The sequence below is a fragment of the Xenopus tropicalis genome, chromosome 4 (assembly GCF_000004195.4).
Source record: "Xenopus tropicalis strain Nigerian chromosome 4, UCB_Xtro_10.0, whole genome shotgun sequence".
Lineage (NCBI taxonomy): Eukaryota > Metazoa > Chordata > Amphibia > Anura > Pipidae > Xenopus > Xenopus tropicalis.
In genome coordinates this window covers 88,355,170-88,376,415 of record NC_030680.2, presented here as the reverse complement: position 1 = coordinate 88,376,415, position 21,246 = coordinate 88,355,170, and the positions used below count along the sequence as shown (strand labels likewise).

Genomic DNA, 21,246 nt, shown 5'->3' with positions numbered 1-21,246 from the left:
AAAAGTGGGAGCGTATTTCTCTGGGCGAGGAAGCGCACATTCTAACAAGCTGCGCACCATTCGGGGCTATGTTACACCGATGCGGATCGGCAAGGGTTAAAAGCGGTGAGTGAAGGCGGAGGAGGCGGCCACTCAGGAGCGAACCATATAGGGTGTAAGGAAAGGTACAATCACAGAGCCGTAGGATGGCTGGGGGGGCTCTCGCTAATATTACTATATGCATTTACCCCTCCACATGTGACCGTGCCCTTGGCAAAATTTGGGTGAAAGAAATTGTAGCAATGCCTGCATGATGCCTTGTGTATGTAGCAGGGACTTGACAAGTTTCTGCGCAGCAATATCATTTCAGGGCCCACTGCAACATTAGGACTGAGATATGTTTCATAAATAGAAAAATTGTTCATAAGTCGGTGCACTACTTGCCCCCTTTATCTCATGTGCCCCTAGTAACTGCAGAGTTGGCTTTTTATATAGTTATTCCACTTCTGCAGGAAAATAGGTGAAAATATTCTTTCACAAATATCTAAAAGCATCATAAGGCTGCATATACACGGAGCAAAAATAGCTGGCTTTAAAACAAAAACAGCAAAAATAAGAAAAAAAGAGAAAATAGTGCAAATGAGAATCTCTTCCCCAAGCCCACATAGGGGCAAACAGAATATTAATACAAATCAATCGATTACTCAATGTACACCTAGTAACCACAAAAAGGCAGCAAATGGTATGTTTAACATATAATGCTCTTTATATGGTAAATATTCACAAAACAGTCATGTGTGGATTGAGAAAACCCCATATATGTTAAACATACCATTTGCTGCCTTTTTGTGGTTCAATGCACTTGAGTAATTGATTGATTTATAAATGCAAATGCAGCCACGGTGGGTTCATGTCATGCGCTTTTATGCATTTTGCCATTTTTTACACAGCCCCAATATTAATTATAACATTTTCAAATGCTAGATATGTGTAAAAGCAACATATTGTAAATACGCAAATAAACTCTCATCAGTGTTGCTCAATTGATTTTACATTGCATAATTTTTTATACTTTTGACGCGGCATAAAGTGCAAATGTGTCTCTAAGCACATGAATCATGCAACAGCATGTATGATATATGTATTCCCTGTTAAAAAAAAAACCTGGCTTGAAACAAACAACATCAACCAATGGTATAACAACTGGGGGTTCCCAGATAATTGTGGGGTATGCTCTATGGTTCCCACTCTTACCTAACCTGCGCACTGCAAAGAAATGAGCAGACGGGGGTGGGGGGGGGGGTGCACCACTGTTAGGCTCTCAAAGTATTTTTTATGTGTGTGGGGGCAGTTTTGTTTTATTAACTCAAGTCACACTTCAAGTAAAAATCAGATGATTTCCCAAGCCTGGATAGGAAATAGAAGAGCATTTAGGGGCACCCTAAAGTGGACTAAAATGCTCATTACTGTATGCAGTACATGATACTTGGGGAATGCATGTTCAGGGATAGTAGCTAACTTGTAATGACAGCAATACTAAATTCTTGTTATTTTTACTTCTGTGTTGCAGGCAGCTATTTCTATTATATATTCAAGTATTATGCAGATGTATCTGTGTTGCCAACAGCACATCTAAGGACTGCTGACTAAATAGAAAGAGGGGGTTGTATACCCAGCTTTAAAAAAATATGGGTGAGTACACACTTTGATGGAAGCATTCTTACTTTTTAAAATTTGGAAAAGAATGTAAATATTTGTGTCCTCATATGTCACACTAAGGGGCTGATTTACTAATCCACAAATCCGAATCCCGAATGGGAAAAAATCGGATTGGAAACGAACATTTTGTGATTTTTCGTAAATTGTCGCAACTTTTTCGTAGCCATTACGACTTGCTCATAAATTGTCGCGACTTTTTCATAGCCATTACGACTTGCTCGTCAATTGTCGCGACTTTTTCATAGCCATTACGACTTGCTCGTATATTGTCGCGACTTTTTCGTATTGAGCGCTCGCAAACGGTGGGCAAACCTTTGCGACTTAAGGTAACGATACTGAAGCTCGAATGAATCCGAAACTTTCGTACTCGGCACGACGGCTACGAAAAAGTCGCTACAATTTACGAGCAAGTAGTAATGGCTACGAAAAAGTCGCAACAATTTACAAGCAAGTCGTAATGGCTACGAAAAAGTCGCGACAATTTATGAGCAAGTCGCAATGGCTACGAAAAATTTGCGACAATTTACGAAAAAATCGCAAAATACCTATCATTAGGAAAAAAACGCATTCGGACGCTTTTCGGACGTTCGTGGATTAGTAAATGTGCCCCAAAGTCTTTTGACCCCCATGTTGCTCATAGTGGGAATTGCGGCTATCAAAATACCATTGTTTTTCACCTATTCCCTCTCAAAACAATCATTCTGCCTGTGGCAAACACTAGGATTGAAGCAAAAGGTGGCCAGCTCTCCAGGACTGTGCAATGTAACCAGTAAAGTAAAAATTCTATACTATTGTACTATCATACTGGACATGTGCTTGGTTCCAGCAGCAGTTACTGCTGGGGCCTTTGAGAACAAGGCCGAGTGTCAATGGCAAAACCATACCTCAGGCCTGTACGAGAGTGTAATCCCTGGGGGGGGGGGGGGGGTGCCTACAATAGGAGTTGCAATAGTATGCGGGTGAAAAGGCCTACACATCACTTTGGCTTTCTGACGTTGCACAAAGTTTGGCAACTTTGCACGACTTTGTGCGACTTCGGAAAGCCAAAGTGCCACAGAACGGAAACATATGTTATATTATTTTCAGTGTTGCTTGTACACTTTATGTTGCAGCACCATAGACCAAAATAACTACTTTAACTGAATATTTACTGTTCCACTGATTTACAGTTCTCAGCATTGCTGAAAACTGTAATATCAGATACATGTTTATGTAGTCTTGACCCCTCCGCATTTGCACTGACTAATGGGAGCTTTAGTTTGCATAAATCTTGATGCCCAGAGTTTAACATTTTTGTTATATATCTACATTTGAAGAGCAAATGCAAACAAGATGAAGTTTGGTTTCAGCTGGTGGAAAAGGATGTTTGGAACTTTGTAGATAATGAGGAAATTGTATGTCTAAAAAATATTGGTTTCTGTTTCCAGGTAAAAATACAGTTGTGTATCTGGTGTTTTTCTTAACACCTTTAACTGCAAGCCCATGTGTACAGCGCTCACAGGTAGGAGTACATATGTAAACAGAATAATACAGAAATAATGGTCTTTTCAGTTTTGGATGCAATGTATTCATTATTCTCTGTCTTTAGTTTTTTGTCTGCCCATAATCATAAAGGTCTCCTTATTTGGGGAGGCTGCCAATAAAGCAGATTGCATGATTAGGCCACCTACACATTGGGCCAAATCAGGCTGATCTAATTGTTCAGCCTCCAGGCCAACAATTGCATCATAACCTGGGAAGCCCGTTGGTAGATGACATTATCAATGTGACAATGCAGCCCTCGCCCAATATGATTTTCAACCTGGCCTTGCTCAATGAGCTGTTTTACAAAAACAGAGGGCAGGTACAAGCATTGTGTGTAATGCTTGTGCAGTGCATTATTAAATAAGCTATTTTTGTGTTTTATATGTGTTATTTAGAATTTTGGAGTTCAGAACAGTTTTACTTCTGAATTGAAATAATAATTGTGAATTTCAGGCATGTGATTGAAACATGTTTTTGTATATAGTGTGTATGAGGGATAATACCTTTGCACTTTGGCTTTTATTCATTATTGGGAGTTTCAATTTAATAGCTGGGAAGAACACAGGTTGGAAACAAAGCTGGGGGAGAAACTGCTATCCATAGTTCACTAAAAATGGGTGAAGAGATAATAGATGTAGAGAGATAACGAGAATTTTACGATACAAAAGTAGTGAAACTACAAGGAAGCGCACAAAAAATAAAAACTTTATAGTGTAGTAAGTTAATACAAATAGTGTGTTTGTATAAATATATGTGAAAAGTGCCAATAAAATTCATTTATAGTAACTTGGGCATTTCTATGATGTCTCCTTTACCACACACCCAGTGAGTTAGCCTAATAATCAAATATAGATCAGTATTAAGCCAAATGAAAAGAAATGATGGTGCATATGGTCCAGCAGCAGATCTTTAAATGCCCCAGCAATGTTAAAATATTCCAGTGCTCCACAGGTTGAACATAGAATATACAAGCAAGTATATAGTGTAGCAGATTTTAAGTGAGCAAAACACTGAAATTAGGTACTTACAAAGCATCCAACATAGGTATAGCACATAGACAAATAGATTGGTTCAGTTCAGCCCAAAGTGTTTTACATGGTTATATACCACACTTCCTCAAGGACAGGATTCATAAACACTCATTTCTCACCCTCACAACCCTTTTAAAGGAGCTTCCTTGTCGCCCGTGGCTCCAACCCCCGATTTTTGTGTATGCACGGGTGACATATGCACATCTGAAGTTACATGCTTGGCACATGCGCAATGGCAACATCCAAAGCGCATATTGGCACATGTTAAATAAAAGGAGAAATTCCTAAGACAAGACTGCTAATGCCCAGATTATGAAAAAATTAGGAAGAGTTGAGAGGTGTATTGTCATGGGGAGAAGTGCTTCAGATCATTATGAAATGTTAGTGTAATGTTATTGTTAAGTGTAGTCCTTGAAATTGTCATTTATTTACAGTTTAAAAGACACATTCATTCTGGTAATGGAGATAAAGAGACTGAGTTAATACCAATAGTGTTTAATTGGCACACTGTAGCTATCCATAGCAACTGATGTGATTTGAATTTATTTTTTTTTAAAGCATTTCTATGTTATGATTCAGTTGGGCTGCTTACCTTGTAGTAGACTGATCAAAACTTATTGCAAATTGTTTTTTCGTTAACTGTACTAGTGCTGATTTGTATCTGTCTTGTGTTTTGTTATATCTACCCTAAAGTCAGAATTTTGCTTAGTGGTAAGCACATGGGACATAGGGCAGATGGCTCTGGGGATGCTGGGAGCATATGCGCTTACCTCAAGAGATGTTAAAACTGTGTAAAGTAGTTTTTAAATTGCTGAGGAAAGATTTGATAAGTGATAAGGGAGTGCAGGAATAGCAAAGCACAGAATGAAGAATATAAGCAAAGAAACTGACAGGAATGGATCAGGAATGTCACACTAAGGGGCACATTTATCAAAGTACGATTGCTTCCGAATACAAAAAAATCGTATTTTCTCTAATTTATAGAACTGTGCGTATTTTCTGCGGTTTTTTTTCCGTTAATTTGCACAACTTTTTCATACTTTGCGACAAATTTTATGCGACAAAATCGTACTTTCCTTGGGCCAGGTTGGAGCTGCAGAGTGCCATTGAGTCCTTTGGGAGGCTTCTAAAAACATGCACAGAAGGATCAAAGGCGGGAAAAAGGTTTTCCCGCCATTTATGATAGTTCGGATCCGAAAATTCCGTGACTTTCGGATCGCCAATACGATATTATTGTGACTATAACGATTTTTTCGTGACCATTTTCGTGACATTTCCAATCATCAGAAATTATCGTATCAAATCCGAATTTTACCCATTTTGGGATTCAAAGTCGTACTTTGATGAATCTGCCCCTAAGAGTATGCATAGAAAGAGATAACTGGATTAACTGTGATAGACAGGGTCTGACAGAAAGGAAGGGGTTTGAACTTTATTAAAATAAAGAGTTTAATAAACTAAGTAAATACAACTGAAAAAGAGGAAGAACAGGACTGGCAACAAATGAACATTTGGAGCAGAGAGAGAGAGAAAGATACCAGATAAGTAAAGTCAACATAAGTCTGACAAAGGAAGGGAAGGGTTTTAAAAGTTAATTGGTTAAAGGCAGTTGTTAAACCAAATATAAAACTGAATTGCTAAGTATCTATTGAATTGTGATAAATGAGTAAGATACTCAGAGTACCCCACAAAGTCAAAGACTGTTGCTGACAAACTTTTCTTTTACCTGATCTTCTTCACCTTGTACATAGAACCAATTATCAAAATATAAACAGTTTTGTTTATAAACTTGTTAGCTTAAAACATTGATTACGTATCCCACCAGTGACTTGTACAAACTCTTTCGTCTCTGCTTATAACACCACCATTTTTAGAAGTCAGAACACTGAAACTCGTGCCCTGACATATTTTTTTTCTCTCTTACTGATGAAATGCTTAATATTTAACCCTTTAAGTGCCAGCCGAATTCGTCATTTCAGTTCCCCCCAGTGCCAGACGTTTTGTGAACATTCTGTGCTCTCTCAATGTAGGGGCTTTTACTGGGGGCAGGGTTAAGTTTAGGTAGGCAAACTATATATTGTTTTTTTCAGGAGAACCTGAGCTTTCCAAATCTACCTGAGTTTTTGTGTATTTCCACTTCTGGAACAAGATTTAGAGCTTGAAATACAAAAAAAAATAAGAAAAAATGCTATTTTTCATGATATAAGGATTTCTACCAGAAACACATTTTATTTTATGGACAAAAATTCAACTGATTTGGAAAGCCTCATGTCTCCCGAACGTGCCAATACCTGATATGTATAGTTTTATTGAGATTTCTGACTTCTATAGATCAAAAACTCCCAGCAGTAAATTACTAAATTTTCAAAGCATTACAGCAGAATACGGCATACTTTACATTCCAAAGCCAAAAAACCTGGAACATTAGGTTTACCCCAGGAAACCATACATTTTTGAAAACTACACATTCTGACGAATCCGAAATGGGTAACTATGTCTTCCAACTCCTAAGTACCAAACGGCAATGCTTTACTGAATTTAGCATTTTCTATAAAAAATTATGAAAATTCTAAAAAATCACCTCAAATCTTCCATTTTCAAGCACCTTATCTCCCACATAACATTACGTACGAAGAAAACACACCCTAAATATGAAAGCCAGGGGTCCACTGAACAGTTTGATGCCCATTGTGCATAGGATCCCCGATGTATCTGGAATTTAGAGACCCCAAAAGGAAGTTAGTACATACAAATTGCCCAGGAGATCTCTTTAGCTACTGAAAATTCAACACATTTACTGCATTTTCTGTGGGGTAAAAACACAAAAAAATACATTGACCCCCAAAAATCATATATTTTTGGAAAGTACACATTCGGACAAATTCAAAATTGGTACCCATGTCTTTCTACTCCAAACTACTGAGTCGCAATTCTTTCCCAAAATTGCCAGTTTTGATGAAATACCTAAAAATCACATCAAATCTTCCACTTTCAAGCACCTTATCTCCCACATAACATTAGGTACCAAAAGAACACACCCTAAATATGAAAGCCAAGGGTCCGCTGAACAGTTTGATGCCCATTGTGCATAGGATCAGTACTGTATCTGGCATTTAGAGACCCCATAAGGACGTCAGTGCATAGAGATTGCCCCAGAGGTCTCTTTAGCTACTGAAAATTCAACACGTTTACTGCATTTTCTGTGGGGTAAAAACACAAAAAAATACATTGACCCCCCAAAACCATATATTTTTGGAAAGTACACATTCGGCCGAATTCAAAATTGGTACCCATGTCTTTCTACTCCAAACTACAGAGTCGCAGTGCTTTCCCAAAATTGCTAGTTTTGGTGAAATACCTGAAAAACACATCAAATCTTCCACTTTCAAGCACCTTATCTCCCACATAACATTAGGTACCAAGAAAACACACCCAAAATATGAAAGCCAAGGGTCCGCTGAACAGTTTGATGCCCATTGTGCATAGGATCAGCACTGTATCTGGCATTTAGAGACCCCATAAGGACGTCAGTGCATAGAGATTGCCCCAGAGGTCTCTTTAGCTACTGAAAATTCAACACGTTTACTGCATTTTCTGTGGGGTAAAAACACAAAAAAATACATTGACCCCCCAAAACCATATATTTTTGGAAAGTACACATTCGGGCGAAGTCAAAATTGGTACCCATGTCTTTCTACTCCAAACTACAGAGTCGTAGTGCTTTCCCAAAATTGCTAGTTTTGGTGAAATACCTGAAAAACACATCAAATCTTCCACTTTCAAGCACCTTATCTCCCACATAACATTAGGTACCAAGAAAACACACCCTAAATATGAAAGCCAAGGGTCCGCTGAACAGTTTGATGCCCATTGTGCATAGGATCAGCACTGTATCTGGCATTTAGAGACCCCATAAGGAAGTTAGTGCATAGAGATTGCCCCAGAGGTCTCTTTAGCTACTGAAAATTCAACACGTTTACTGCATTTTCTGTGGGGTAAAAACACACAAAAATACATTGACCCCCCAAAACCATATATTTTTGGAAAGTACACATTCGGGCGAATTCAAAATTGGTACCCATGTCTTTCTACTCCAAACAACAGAGTCGCAGTGCTTTCCCAAAATTGCTAGTTTTGGTGAAATACCTGAAAATCACATCAAATCTTCCAATTTCAAGCACCATATCTCCCACATAACATTAGGTACCAAGAAAACACACCCTAAATATGAAAGCCAAGGGTCCGCTGAACAGTTTGATGCCCATTGTGCATAGGATCAGCACTGTATCTGGCATTTAGAGACCCCATAAGGACGTCAGTGCATACAAAGTGTATACACTGCAATATAAGCTACCGGCATGTGCATTATGCGGCATAAGGCCCCCTAACAGTAAGGAGACCCTAGAAAACTATACATTTTCCAAAAGTACACAATCTGACAAAACAAAAATGGGTAAATACATCTTTCTACTGCAAACTACCAAACTACAAAGCTATGCTAAACAGAACGATTTTTTTGACATTTCTGAAAATTGTCACAAAGCTTGCATTTTACCCCATTATGTACCCCCACATTTTGTACCGTATCAACATGAAACATTCTAAATATGAACACCAGGGGTCTACTGAACAGTTTGATGCCCTATATGCATAGATTTACCAAACTATGTGGGGTACAGGGGCACCCAAGTAAAAATAGTGCATATGAATTTTCACATAAGATGCTTCGGCTCATGCAGTTTTTGCACCCGGTATGTGTATTATGTGCCATACGACCACCTAACAGTAAGGAGACCCTAGAAAACCATATATTTTCCGAAAGTACACATTCTGACAAAACAAAAATGGGTAAATACATCTTTCTACTACAAACTACCAAACTACAAAGCTATGCTAAACAGAACGGTTTTTATGACATTTCTGAAAATTGTCACAAAGCTTGCATTTTACCCCATTATTTACCCCCACATTTTGTACCGTATCAACATAAAACATTCTAAATATGAACGCCAGGGGTCTACTGAACAGTTTGATGCCCTATATGCATAGATTTACCAAACTATGTGGGGTACAGGGGCACCCAAGTAAAAATAGTGCATATGAATTTTCACATAAGATGCTTCGGCTCATGCAGTTTTTGCACCCGGTATGTGTATTATGTGCCATACGACCACCTAACAGTAAGGAGACCCTAGAAAACCATATATTTTCCGAAAGTACACATTCTGACAAAACAAAAATGGGTAAATACATCTTTCTACTACAAACTACCAAACTACAAAGCTATGCTAAACAGAACGGTTTTTATGACATTTCTGAAAATTGTCACAAAGCTTGCATTTTACCCCATTATTTACCCCCACATTTTGTACCGTATCAACATAAAACATTCTAAATATGAACGCCAGGGGTCTACTGAACAGTTTGATGCCCTATATGCATAGATTTACCAAACTATGTGGGGTACAGGGGCACCCAAGTAAAAATAGTGCATATGAATTTTCACATAAGATGCTTCGGCTCATGCAGTTTTTGCACCCGGTATGTGTATTATGTGCCATACGACCACCTAACAGTAAGGAGACCCTAGAAAACCATATATTTTCCGAAAGTACACATTCTGACAAAACAAAAATGGGTAAATACATCTTTCTACTACAAACTACCAAACTACAAAGCTATGCTAAACAGAACGGTTTTTATGACATTTCAGAAAATTGTCACAAAGCTTGCATTTTACCCCATTATGTACCCCCACATTTTGTACCGTATCAACATAAAACATTCTAAATATGAACGCCAGGGGTCTACTGAACAGTTTGATGCCCTATATGCATAGATTTACCAAACTATGTGGGGTACAGGGGCACCCAAGTAAAAATAGTGCATATGAATTTTCACATAAGATGCTTCGGCTCATGCAGTTTTTGCACCCGGTATGTGTATTATGTGCCATACGACCACCTAACAGTAAGGAGACCCTAGAAAACCATATATTTTCCGAAAGTACACATTCTGACAAAACAAAAATGGGTAAATACATCTTTCTACTACAAACTACCAAACTACAAAGCTATGCTAAACAGAACGGTTTTTATGACATTTCTGAAAATTGTCACAAAGCTTGCATTTTACCCCATTATTTACCCCCACATTTTGTACCGTATCAACATAAAACATTCTAAATATGAACGCCAGGGGTCTACTGAACAGTTTGATGCCCTATATGCATAGATTTACCAAACTATGTGGGGTACAGGGGCACCCAAGTAAAAATAGTGCATATGAATTTTCACATAAGATGCTTCGGCTCATGCAGTTTTTGCACCCGGTATGTGTATTATGTGCCATACGACCACCTAACAGTAAGGAGACCCTAGAAAACCATATATTTTCCGAAAGTACACATTCTGACAAAACAAAAATGGGTAAATAAAACTTTCTACTGCAAACTACCAAATTACAAAGCTATGCTAAACAGAACGGTTTTTGTGACATTTCTGAAAATCGTCACAAAGCTTGCATGTTGCCCCATTATGTACCCCACATTTAGTAACGTACCAACATAAAACACTCTAAGTATGAACGCCACTAGTCTACTGAACAGTTTGATGCCCAATATGAATAGATTTACCAAACTATGTGGGGTACAGAGGATGCCAAATTGAAATACAGCAGACAAAATGTCCATGTGCAAAGACAAGTAACAAAGAACAATGTAAAAAGCACTAAAATGGATAAAGATAAAAAAAAAATCACTAAAATCATTTTTTTTTTTTTGCCTAATAATATCTGCGGGCAGAATAACAGTTTGAGTATTTTGGCTAGAGCAAATAAGTTTTACAGACAAAGTCAAGCGAACAACAACTATGCATAACTGAAAATGCTATAAAATGGCTAAACATGCAGTAAAATACCCAAAAATCCACCAAAATCACAGAAAATGTAGTAGAAACACCAAAATAATACACAAAAGGTATTGCGCAGTGCGGTTAGCGAATACACTATCCGCAATGGCAATAAAACATTTTTTTCAGGCAAGAATAAAAACGATGCGATTAGAAAAAAAAAAATAATTACAAAATTACATAAGTGTGTAAGTGTGTGTGTACATGTGTGTAAAATGTGTTTTGTGTGCATGTGTGCGAGTGTGCAACCAAGTGTGAGTTTTCTCTAAGTGCTGTAAGTGATAAATGTTTGAAAACCTCCCAAAAATGCATGTGTGTGTGTATAAGTGTGAGTATAAGTGTGTATTAGTGTAATAAATGTGTGATTGTGTGTTTGTGTGTGTATTTGCCACTTACTTGGGGTCTAGGTGAGGATCTGCAGGAGAAACACGATCTGGCCCAGCAACAGCATCAGCTCATGTGCGGGGGCGTGTCAGGAAGCAGGGGGGCCAGAGGGGGAAGCTGCAGAAGGGAGAGGAGCTGCCGGCAAAGCCACGTGGATGGCAGGTGAGTTGTATGTGGCCCCTGGGCAATCGCTACCCAGGGGCCACTCGTTCCCCACCTCTGACTATTGTCTGGAGGCTGGGGAACGAGTGGGGAGCGAAGGAATGGCTTGAAAAGCCATTCCTCCGCTCCCAAAACCGGAAGTGCAGCAGGACGTAGAATCTACGTTCTGTGGCACTTTGGTCCTTTGATACACAGGACGTAGATTCTACGTCCTGTGGCACTAAAAAGGTTAAACTACATAAACCCTGTTTTGACAACAAGAGCCACTCAAAATAATAATACATTTTAGGAACAATTCACTTTTAGAGAAGAATTTACATCGTAGAAATTACTATGGCAGCAATATTTAATTCTTTAGATAGAGTAATGATTACCAGGGTCAGACCTCATCCCTGTTACCACTCCCCTGGCCTCTGATGTCCTCCCCTGACACACTTCACTTATACGTGTTCAGGGGAGGATGTCGGGCAAGGGCCCCTGGGGGGGTTGCGGGGGATGTGGCCGGCGGCGGCATCTGGGGGAGTGCGGGGCCCATGGGGTGGTACCCCCGTTGGCCCTGCACCCCCCAGTCCGACCCTGATGATTGCAATAATGGATTGCAATTTAGGACGTGGAACATTCACTATCCATATAATGTTATAAACAGTACACTGTGTCCATGTAAGTGGCATGTTGCTATGCCACCATGATGTAAGTATCTTGGTTCTTGATTGATGGATATATCATTTTTTGTATTGTTACAGGACAAAATAGACTGTCGTAACAAAGGACTCCAGCAAATCCCTACTTCACTCCCTGAGGGCATCCAATATTTGGACCTCTCCAATAACTCCATCCATGTCTCTCAGTCTCTTCCAAAAAGTCTTTCCGAGCTTCGTTTCTTGAATCTCTCCCATAACCCACTTAAAGTTCTTCCATCAGGGGCATTTCAAAATTTACCTCATCTTCAAATTTTGGATATGAGCAGCAGCAGCATTGTTAGTCTAGATCCCCATGTCTTTAAGGGACTCAGCAGTCTTAAAACACTAATACTTAGCAACAACAGCTTCAGAACATTCAGTCTGGCAGACCTTCCTATACTGACCCTTCTAGACATGAGAGGAACTTTGCTTATATCACATGGATTTCAGCAAAGCAAAAGACATTGGCTTTCCCAGTTGCTGACAGACAATGGGTTTTGTGAGTGCACATCAGAGAAAACTCATCAAGATCCTGATCAGTATGGTGAGAATGGGAAAAATTAAGGCTGGTAATTTAATTAGAAATCATATATTAATATATATTAATTGGGATAATATTTGCTTAATTTTCTGTTAAATGTATTGGTACAGATATGGGACCTGTTATCCAGAATGCTTGGGACCTGGGATAAAGGAGCTTTCCAAAATTTGGATCTCCATACCTTAAGTCCACTAAAAAATAATTTAAAAATATTTAAACATTTAATAAACACAATAGGATTGTTTTGCCTCCAATAATGATTAATTTTAGCTTAATTAATTATTACAGAGAAAAAGGAAATCATATTTAAATATTAGAATTATTTGATTATAATGGAGTCAATGGAGTGAAATTATTATTTCAAATCCCATCATGCTTCAACAGAGTTATAACATGATGGGAATAGGCGGAGGGTGACTTTTTTGTTTGGGGAGGCTAAAGATGGGCCATACAGAGACTGACCTACAGCTAATGTGAGACTTAGTGGATTCGCTGCTGGTGTAAAAAATGAACCTCCCAACAACCTCTTGCTATTCCCACTGACTTCCAGGGATATTGCGCAAAAGTGCGGGTGGGAGGGCTTTTTTACCCCCAAATGCTTAGGATGTAAACGTATTCATACATGCACTTCTGTGAGGGGTTCTCCATCCATTTGTGTTTGGGATCAGTTAGCTTAAAGGGGTAGGTCACCTTTAAATTCACTTTTAATATAAGGTAGACATTGATATTTTGAGACAATTTGCAGTTGTTCCTCTTTTCTTTTTAATGGTTTTTCAGTTATTTAGCTTTTTGTCCAACAGCTTTCCATTTGGTATTTCAGCAGCAATCTGGTTGCTAGGGTCTTATTTATCCTAGCAACCAGGTAGTGGTTTAAAGAAGAGATGGCAATATGAATAGTTAAGGGGCCTGCATGGAAAAATAAGTAATAGAAAATTACAATAATAATGAAATTGTAGCCTCGCAGAGCAATACTTTTTGGTTGCTGGGGTCAGTGACCCCGATTTGAAAGCTGGAAAGAGGCAGAAGAGAAAGTCAAATTATTCAAGAACTATAAAAAAATTAATTGGGAAGACCAATTGCAAAGTTGCTAGGAATACGCCATTCTATAACATACTAAAAGTTAACTTAAAAGTGAACCTCCCCTTTAGATGTGTTTAAGTTAGTTTTATAGAGAGAGAGGCAGTGGGTACTGACATCCCAGGCACATTATATACAGTGAGACGCAGTCTGTATTTACAAAACCAGCACATTATATACAGTGAGACGCAGTCTGTATTTACAAAACCAGCACATTATATACAGTGAGACGCAGTCTGTATTTACAAAACCAGCACATTATATACAGTGAGACGCAGTCTGTATTTACAAAACCAGCACATTATATACAGTGAGACACAGTCTGTATTTACAAAACCAGCACATGATATACAGTGAGATGCAGTCTGTATTGACAAAACCAACACATTATATACAGTGAAAGGCAGTGGGTACTGATGGCAGATATTCAGGCCCTGGCACTATAACACTGGCACTGATACACAGCATTGGTCCCACTGTAACTAGAAATGAACAAACAATGACAAAAGTAAAAAACAATAGTAAGAGCAAAAAACAACAAATATATAAAAGAACAATGAGCTTTTTCAGGGTAAAGAGTTAACTTACCATTCATATGTTAGGGTAGAGGATAGGGATATTATAAATGTCAGGTCAGGCAAAAAAACAATTTAATTTCAACTAGTGATTCAGCCTTTAGAACTGTATAAATACTTGTGGGAGTGGGATGAAATCTGCAGCAAAAGTTGAGAGTTGGTTCTCAGGTAAAGTTACAGCTGCAGATTCTTCTTTTCAGTCTTCATTTCTGCACTGCCTTCAGTTTGCAAAATCTCCCGATCCCTGTCTGCATCTGTGCTTTGACTGGTCAATTTTACAGTCTGTCAAGAAAGCTGTGCTCTGATTGGAGAATCCACAAGAAGAAAGATTCAGTCGGAGCACAGCAGAACCGGAGCTTGCAGGAACAGAAAAGTTGCAGGACAGTGCAGAAACGGAGTGAGGTTTTTTTGTTTTGTTTTTTTAAGGTGCCAAGCAGGTTTGGGGAGGCTTAGCCTCCCCTAGCCTTATTGAAAATCTGCCTATGATGATGGGAATTGTAACATCTTTATATTCAAAGTTAATAGCATTTCATTAAATGCTCTGTAACAAGTTCAGAACTTCAGTACATCGTAAGTGAAATTGAAAGTAAAGTATGATACGTAATGTAGAAAAAAACACAACTCACAACAAGGTTTTAAAAAAAGGGGAAAAAAATTGTAGCTTTTATTAAACATTAAAACACCAGTTACATAGCAATTAAGTTAAAAACAGATATCAAGTTCACTTCTTGATAATTTAACTTCTGAGGGCCATGAAGAACACAGAAAGCCTTTGAGGCCCTTAGGTTTAAAAAAAGTTGTCAAAATCTCACCTATCCCTTGAACCCCTAGGAAAGTTTATCAGTAAAGGTTTGGGCTTGTTAAATGAAGAAGGGTAATCCAGAGCATATGTCATATGTTTATTATTCTCCTGTAGGCCTTTTTTGTTCCTGTCCAAGGCATCTGAATGAGGAAAAAATGTTATCTGGACCTAGAGCTAACATCCGCTTTGCCCGTGAGGTTACCAATAATACATCATTGAACCTCAGTAAGTCGTGTGTATTTAAATAATTTAGAAGTCAAAAAAAAATTGCATTGATCTGAATTTGCCAGAACCATAATCTGAAAGCAGTGTAACATTGAATTAAAAGGTGTACCTCTGTTAAAGATGCAACGTGTATGAAGGATCTGTGTGTATAGGTGTGTGTGTGTGTATGCATTGATGTAGGACAATGTGGGAATATTTAGGTTTTACTGAACAGGGCTTCTGGCTAGAGCAGCACAAGAAATTTAAGCCCAGGTAATATATTTATTTATTAACTTCCTGCAATTTATGGCTACAAGGCTTTAAACCAGCGAGTGTTCTCATTCTGAAAGGGCAAGGGCACACTAGGGGGCACATTCATCAAAGTACGAGTTTGAATCCCGAAATGGGAAAAATTCGGATTAGATATGATAATTTCTGATGATCGCAAATGTCACGAAAATGCTTATGAAAAAATTGGAATAGTCACGATATTGGTGATCCAAAAGTCACGAAATTTTCGTATCGCACAATCGTAAATGGCAGGAAAACCTTTCTGGCTTTGATCATTCTGTGCATGATTTTGGAAGCCTCCCATAGGGCTCAATGGCACTCTGCAGCTCCAACCTGGCCCAAGGAAAGTCACGATACCGAAGCTTGAATGAATCCAAAACTTTCATACTTGGCACAACAATACGATTTTGTCGCACAAATTTTGTTGCAAAATACGAAAAAGTTGCGCAAAGTACGAAAAAGTCCAATACCAATACGAATTTTTTGTATTTGGACTCAATCGTACTTTGATAAATGCCCCTAGGTATATGACCCACTTCTCTCCACCTGCATCCAAAAGCAGAAGTGGATGCGCTCAAATACAGATTTGTTGTTTAGCTGCACTAACAGGCACAGCATCAGCCTGAGTGCAGCGCCATGGAGCAGGTTGGCCCAAAAAACAAAAAGGAATATGATTTTCAGGCCCATCTCCACTCCGTATACTTGCCTTAAACTACCGTATATACTTGAGTATGAGCCGATCCGAATATAAGCTGAGGTACCTAATTTTACCTAAGAAAACTGGAAAAACTTATTGACTCGAGTATAAGCCTAGGGTGGGAAATGCAACCACTACTGCTAAGTTTCAATAATCAAATAAATAACAAATAAATAAATAGATAACTTTAGGTAAAGAAAAATGCTACAGCAGCAGATAAAAGCAAGTTTGGGAAGGCTAAGGAAGCTGCCATACTACTCATCAAGTACTTGGACCCCAGTGTACAAGTCCCACCACCGTCCTACAATAGTAGTTACAAGGGCAAAATAATTCTTGATGCTGGACTTACTACAAATTAAATTTTTGTAAATAACAAGTTATTGTACCAATTACTTAATCTGGCTCGTTGTACAGATAGATGTAATGCATTTGTTGCGCACACCCACCCTCCCTTCCTCCACCTGTGTCCGTGCACACGTACCTCCCTTCCTCCACTTGTGTCCGTTCATACCTCCCTCCCTCCCTCCACCTGTGTCCGTTCATACCTCCCTCCCTCCACCTGTGTCCGTTCATACCTCCCGCCCTCCACCTGTGTCCGTTCATACCTCCCGCCCTCCACCTGTGTCCGTTCATACCTCCCTCCACCTGTGTCTGTTCATACCTCCCTCCACCTGTGTCCGTTCATACCTCCCTCCCTCCATCTGTGTCCGTTCATACCTCCCTCCCTCCACCTGTGTCCGTTCATACCTCCCTCCCTCCACCTGTGTCCGTTCACACCTCCCTCCACTTGCGTGCATACCTCCCTCCACTTGCGTGCATACCTCCCTCCCTCCACTTGCGTGCATACCTCTCTCCCTCCCTTCACTTGCGTGCATACCTCCCTCCCTCCACCTGTGTCCGTTCATACCTCCCTCCCTCCACCTGTGTCCGTTCATACCTCCCGCCCTCTACCTGTGTCCGTTCACACCTCCCTCCACTTGCGTGCATTTCTCCCTCCCTCCCTCCACTTGCATGCATACCTCTCTCCCTCCACTTGCGTGCATACCTCCCTCCCTCCACCTGTGTCCGTTCATACCTCCCTCCCTCCACCTGTGTCCATTCATACCTCCCTCCCTCCCTCCACCTGTGTCCGTTCACACCTCCCTCCCTCCACTTGCATGCATACCTCCCTCCCTCCATTTGCGTGCATACCTCCCTCCCTCCTCATGTCTACATGTGTCCGTGCATACCTGCCGTTGCGTGCACTCTGGCTGGCTAGTTGAACGCGCTCTTTGCGCACACCTCCCCCCGAGGACGGACGTGAGTTAAGTACGTGCGTGCACGTGCGCAGGTACGCACAGACACACGTCCGTCCACGGGGGGATGGGGGGGTGCGCGCAACGAGCGCATTCAATGAGCCAGAGTCAGCCAGAGTGCGCGCAACGGCAGGTATGCACGGACAAATATACTCGAGTATAAGCCGAAGGTTACTTTTTCAGCACATTTTTAGTGCTGAAAAACTCGGCTTATACTCGAGTATATATGGTAATTAAATCTTGTTAAACAGTGCAGCATGAATCATACCATAAGATTGTAATGATAGTAATCTAAACAAATGCCAGAGGCTTTGTGTGACATAACAGAATTACCATTTTGTGTGCATTATATGAATGTTTGTAGCCTTCCTAATAGCATTGTTATGTTTTTCAGCTTTTTGCTACATCTGACCTACCTTAACCCTAAGGTTAACCTTTAAAAAACTGTGTGCGCATCTAATAAATGCAAGTTGCTGGGCTTCATTAATTTGCAAACATTTACAATAAATACAGTTAGTGCAGGCCTTCTAGTTTGGATTCTCTTAAGGTGCTTCTGATTATTCACATGATCTGTTGATTCACATGATCTGTGATTGGCTAGTTGGTAGTTCCATGTGGACTGCTGGCCTGCAGGAGTCTTTGCTAGGAGTAGTGTTTCTATACTTCCAAAACTCACCTCCAAGACAGAAATGTAAAAATAAGCACTTACTTTGAAGCCACTGGGAGCAACATCAAAGGGGGTGATGCGCAACATGTTACTCACAAGTCACTACTGGTTGGGGATCACTGTCTTAAAGGGTCGGCCCTCAGGTGCTTTTATGGTAAAAAGTCAGTTGCAGCTTGCTGGTCAGATTTTTTAGATTCATTTTCAGTTTTTTCTTCTGTATGTAACAATTGACTGATAAACATTTGACTTTTATTTTACCAGCTTCTCCTGCACCTGACACAGCAAAGTCAAATGGCAGAAGCTGGCCCTACCTAGTTGGATTTATTGTAATTGCTATCTGCTTGTCCCTTATCATTGCGCTGGCTGCCAAGTGCAATGTATTCCATCGTTACCTCCGCAGCTACCGCCATCGTCCTTTGCCAGAAAATGACTGGATTAATCAGTCACAAACAGAACTTCCAGGGGTACCACTGCCTCCAAATGAGGATGAAGATGGATTTATAGAGGACAATTACATCCAGCCAGAAGATCATCACGAGGAGGAAGATGACAATATTGAGAGGATTTATGATATCTAATATGCAACTAAAATAGAGGGTTCAAAGCATACAATAAATATAATACACACTCCTTACACTATAGGTCAAGGGCTGAGGAAAAGAAAGAGATGTAACTATATGTGTGTAGACCGAAATTTTATGAATACATACACCCACCATTATATATGTAAATATTGATCATGTTACTACTTCTGGACCGGTGCCTAAGTTTATTTTGACTGTGATAAGATGGCGATAAATTTTCCAATTTTTTTAAAAATTTCTTTGACTAAACACCCAGTTCAATAAATGGCTTAATGTGTTTTCCCTATTTTTTTTATCCTAATTAATGTATAATTCTTGTTCTTTAAACAAACAAGGTGAGGGAGCCTGGTTTCTTATTGTCCTCTATCTGCTTGCATTCACTAGCAAATAAAAAAAGGAATAAGTGAGTTCTAATGTTCTTAAAAGATAGAGTTAAAGATCAGTTAAAGGAGATACAATAAATTATGCATATTGAATTCACCCTACATCTTTCCAGCCAGCGGTCTCAGGCAGAATTAATATGGAGAAGTTAATTTTACAGTGGTATTACTTAGAAGTGCCTAGAGAAATCAGAGCTGTTCTGCTGCATGGTGATCACTTCATGGCCCAAGAGCTCTTTGTAATAATTATTACCATTATATACAAATGTGTAGGAATATGTAGAAAAAGAAACTTTTCTCCTTACTACATTAAATATGGTTTAGCAAAAGCCGTAAAATATTTTAAATATATATATGTTTTTTTTTTAATCTGCAACTGGCACAAAAATGGGGGATGATCTATACAATGGTGTTTATGTGCTAAGGAACAGGGATCTGTGCGTCTGGCATATATTTTTTTGTATGTTGTTATTATTCAACATTTAAAGGGTGCAGAAAAGTTACAATCACTGGGGGGTGCCAAAATATTGGGCATATCTATACAATCCAAAATTGCACAAAATCCCGGCACAACAGGATTTGTTTTAGCGGGATAAACCCTGCTGATTTTAATAGTAGCAAACCATGTAACGTTTCGGGGGCACGCCCCTTCGTCAGACATGTCTGACGAAGGGGCGTGCCCCCGAAACGTTACATGGTTTGCTACTATTAAAATCAGCAGGGTTTATCCCGCTAAAACAAATCCTGTTGTGCCGGGATTTTGTGCAATTTTGGATCGTGGTGGAGAGTACCGACGTCTCTAAAAGTTCTGTGCACCAGGTGGAACAGAGTGGAAAGGCCAGGGTGTGCTGGTGAGTGTGGATTGGCATATCTATACAATGCCATTTAACCATATCGCTGTGTATTGGGGATAGAGCTGGAAAGAACTGGGCTAGATTCCAAAGCCTAATCATTTGAATTTTGGGCAGCAACAAATAACAAAAGATTTCCTCTTAAAAGTCATTGATCACATTGTGTTACAGTTGATGAGAATCACCACAATTATATCTTACCTGCACATGCTGTGCTGTCTTTGGTACCCACTAACTATGTATGTATAACTTTATTTATAAACTATAATGAGGAGATGCATAACATTCCCCCATCATTTAAAGTAATTGTGGCAGTTACTAGAAAATCCAATTTAATTTCTACCTTTATTGATCCCAGTTTTGCAGAAAAAGAAGCCTCTCATAACCTACTATTCACACACTGTAAAACACACCAAGCAAATACAGTGCTGTCCACATTTGGGGCTGTTTTGGCCTTTGTGTACTGGAAATACCAGGGCCTATTTTAAATCCAAATTCAGACCTGTCCAACATACTAAGGGGGAGATTTACCAAGACCCGAACGCTCCGAGCGTATTCTCGCCGATTTTTTTGCGCTCGCGCAATTTTTTCGAGCGCCTGTGCGAAAAATTCGGAATGGCTCTGCCGCTGTTTGCAATGGTTCGGTACGAAAATTCCGTGACTTTCGGATCGCCAATACGATATTATCGTGACTAATACGATTTTTTCGGAAGCATTTTCGGGATATTTGCGATCTTCAGAAATTTTCCCATTCGGGATTCGAACTCGTGTTTTGATAAATCTGCCCCTAAGTGTTCAAATAAATATATGGAGCTCACAGGCCATCTTAGGGGCCATAAACTGCCCTGGAGGACTGCATACTACCTACAGGCTAGCTTTTTTTCTCTGTTCAGAG

General features: G+C 39.6%; 1 protein-coding gene across 2 annotated transcripts; it reads left to right on the top strand.

Annotated features, from left to right (window-relative positions):
* Window positions 1-18: 18 nt before the first annotated feature.
* lrrc19 (leucine rich repeat containing 19) lies at window positions 19-19,406 on the top strand. Of its 2 annotated transcripts, none has more exons than NM_001045580.1 (6): window positions 19-105; window positions 1,550-1,671; window positions 3,126-3,199; window positions 12,451-12,931; window positions 15,497-15,607; window positions 18,798-19,398. In NM_001045580.1, the coding sequence occupies exons 2-6, from the start codon at window positions 1,668-1,670 to the stop codon at window positions 19,112-19,114; spliced, it is 987 nt and encodes a 328-aa protein (NP_001039045.1). In that variant the 5' UTR covers window positions 19-105; window positions 1,550-1,667; the 3' UTR covers window positions 19,115-19,398. The 2 variants fall into 2 exon arrangements, with proteins under 2 accessions (NP_001039045.1, XP_031756016.1); XM_031900156.1 differs by having other exon boundaries at window positions 77-164; window positions 18,798-19,406.
* The last annotated feature ends 1,840 nt before the right edge of the window (window positions 19,407-21,246 follow it).

Coding starts and splice junctions, on each gene's coding strand:
- lrrc19 (XM_031900156.1), top strand. Junction 3,200..12,450: donor CATGTGTACAGCGCTCACAG/GTAGGAGTACAT, acceptor GTATTGTTACAG/GACAAAATAGACTGTCGTAA. Junction 15,608..18,797: donor TAATACATCATTGAACCTCA/GTAAGTCGTGTG, acceptor TTATTTTACCAG/CTTCTCCTGCACCTGACACA.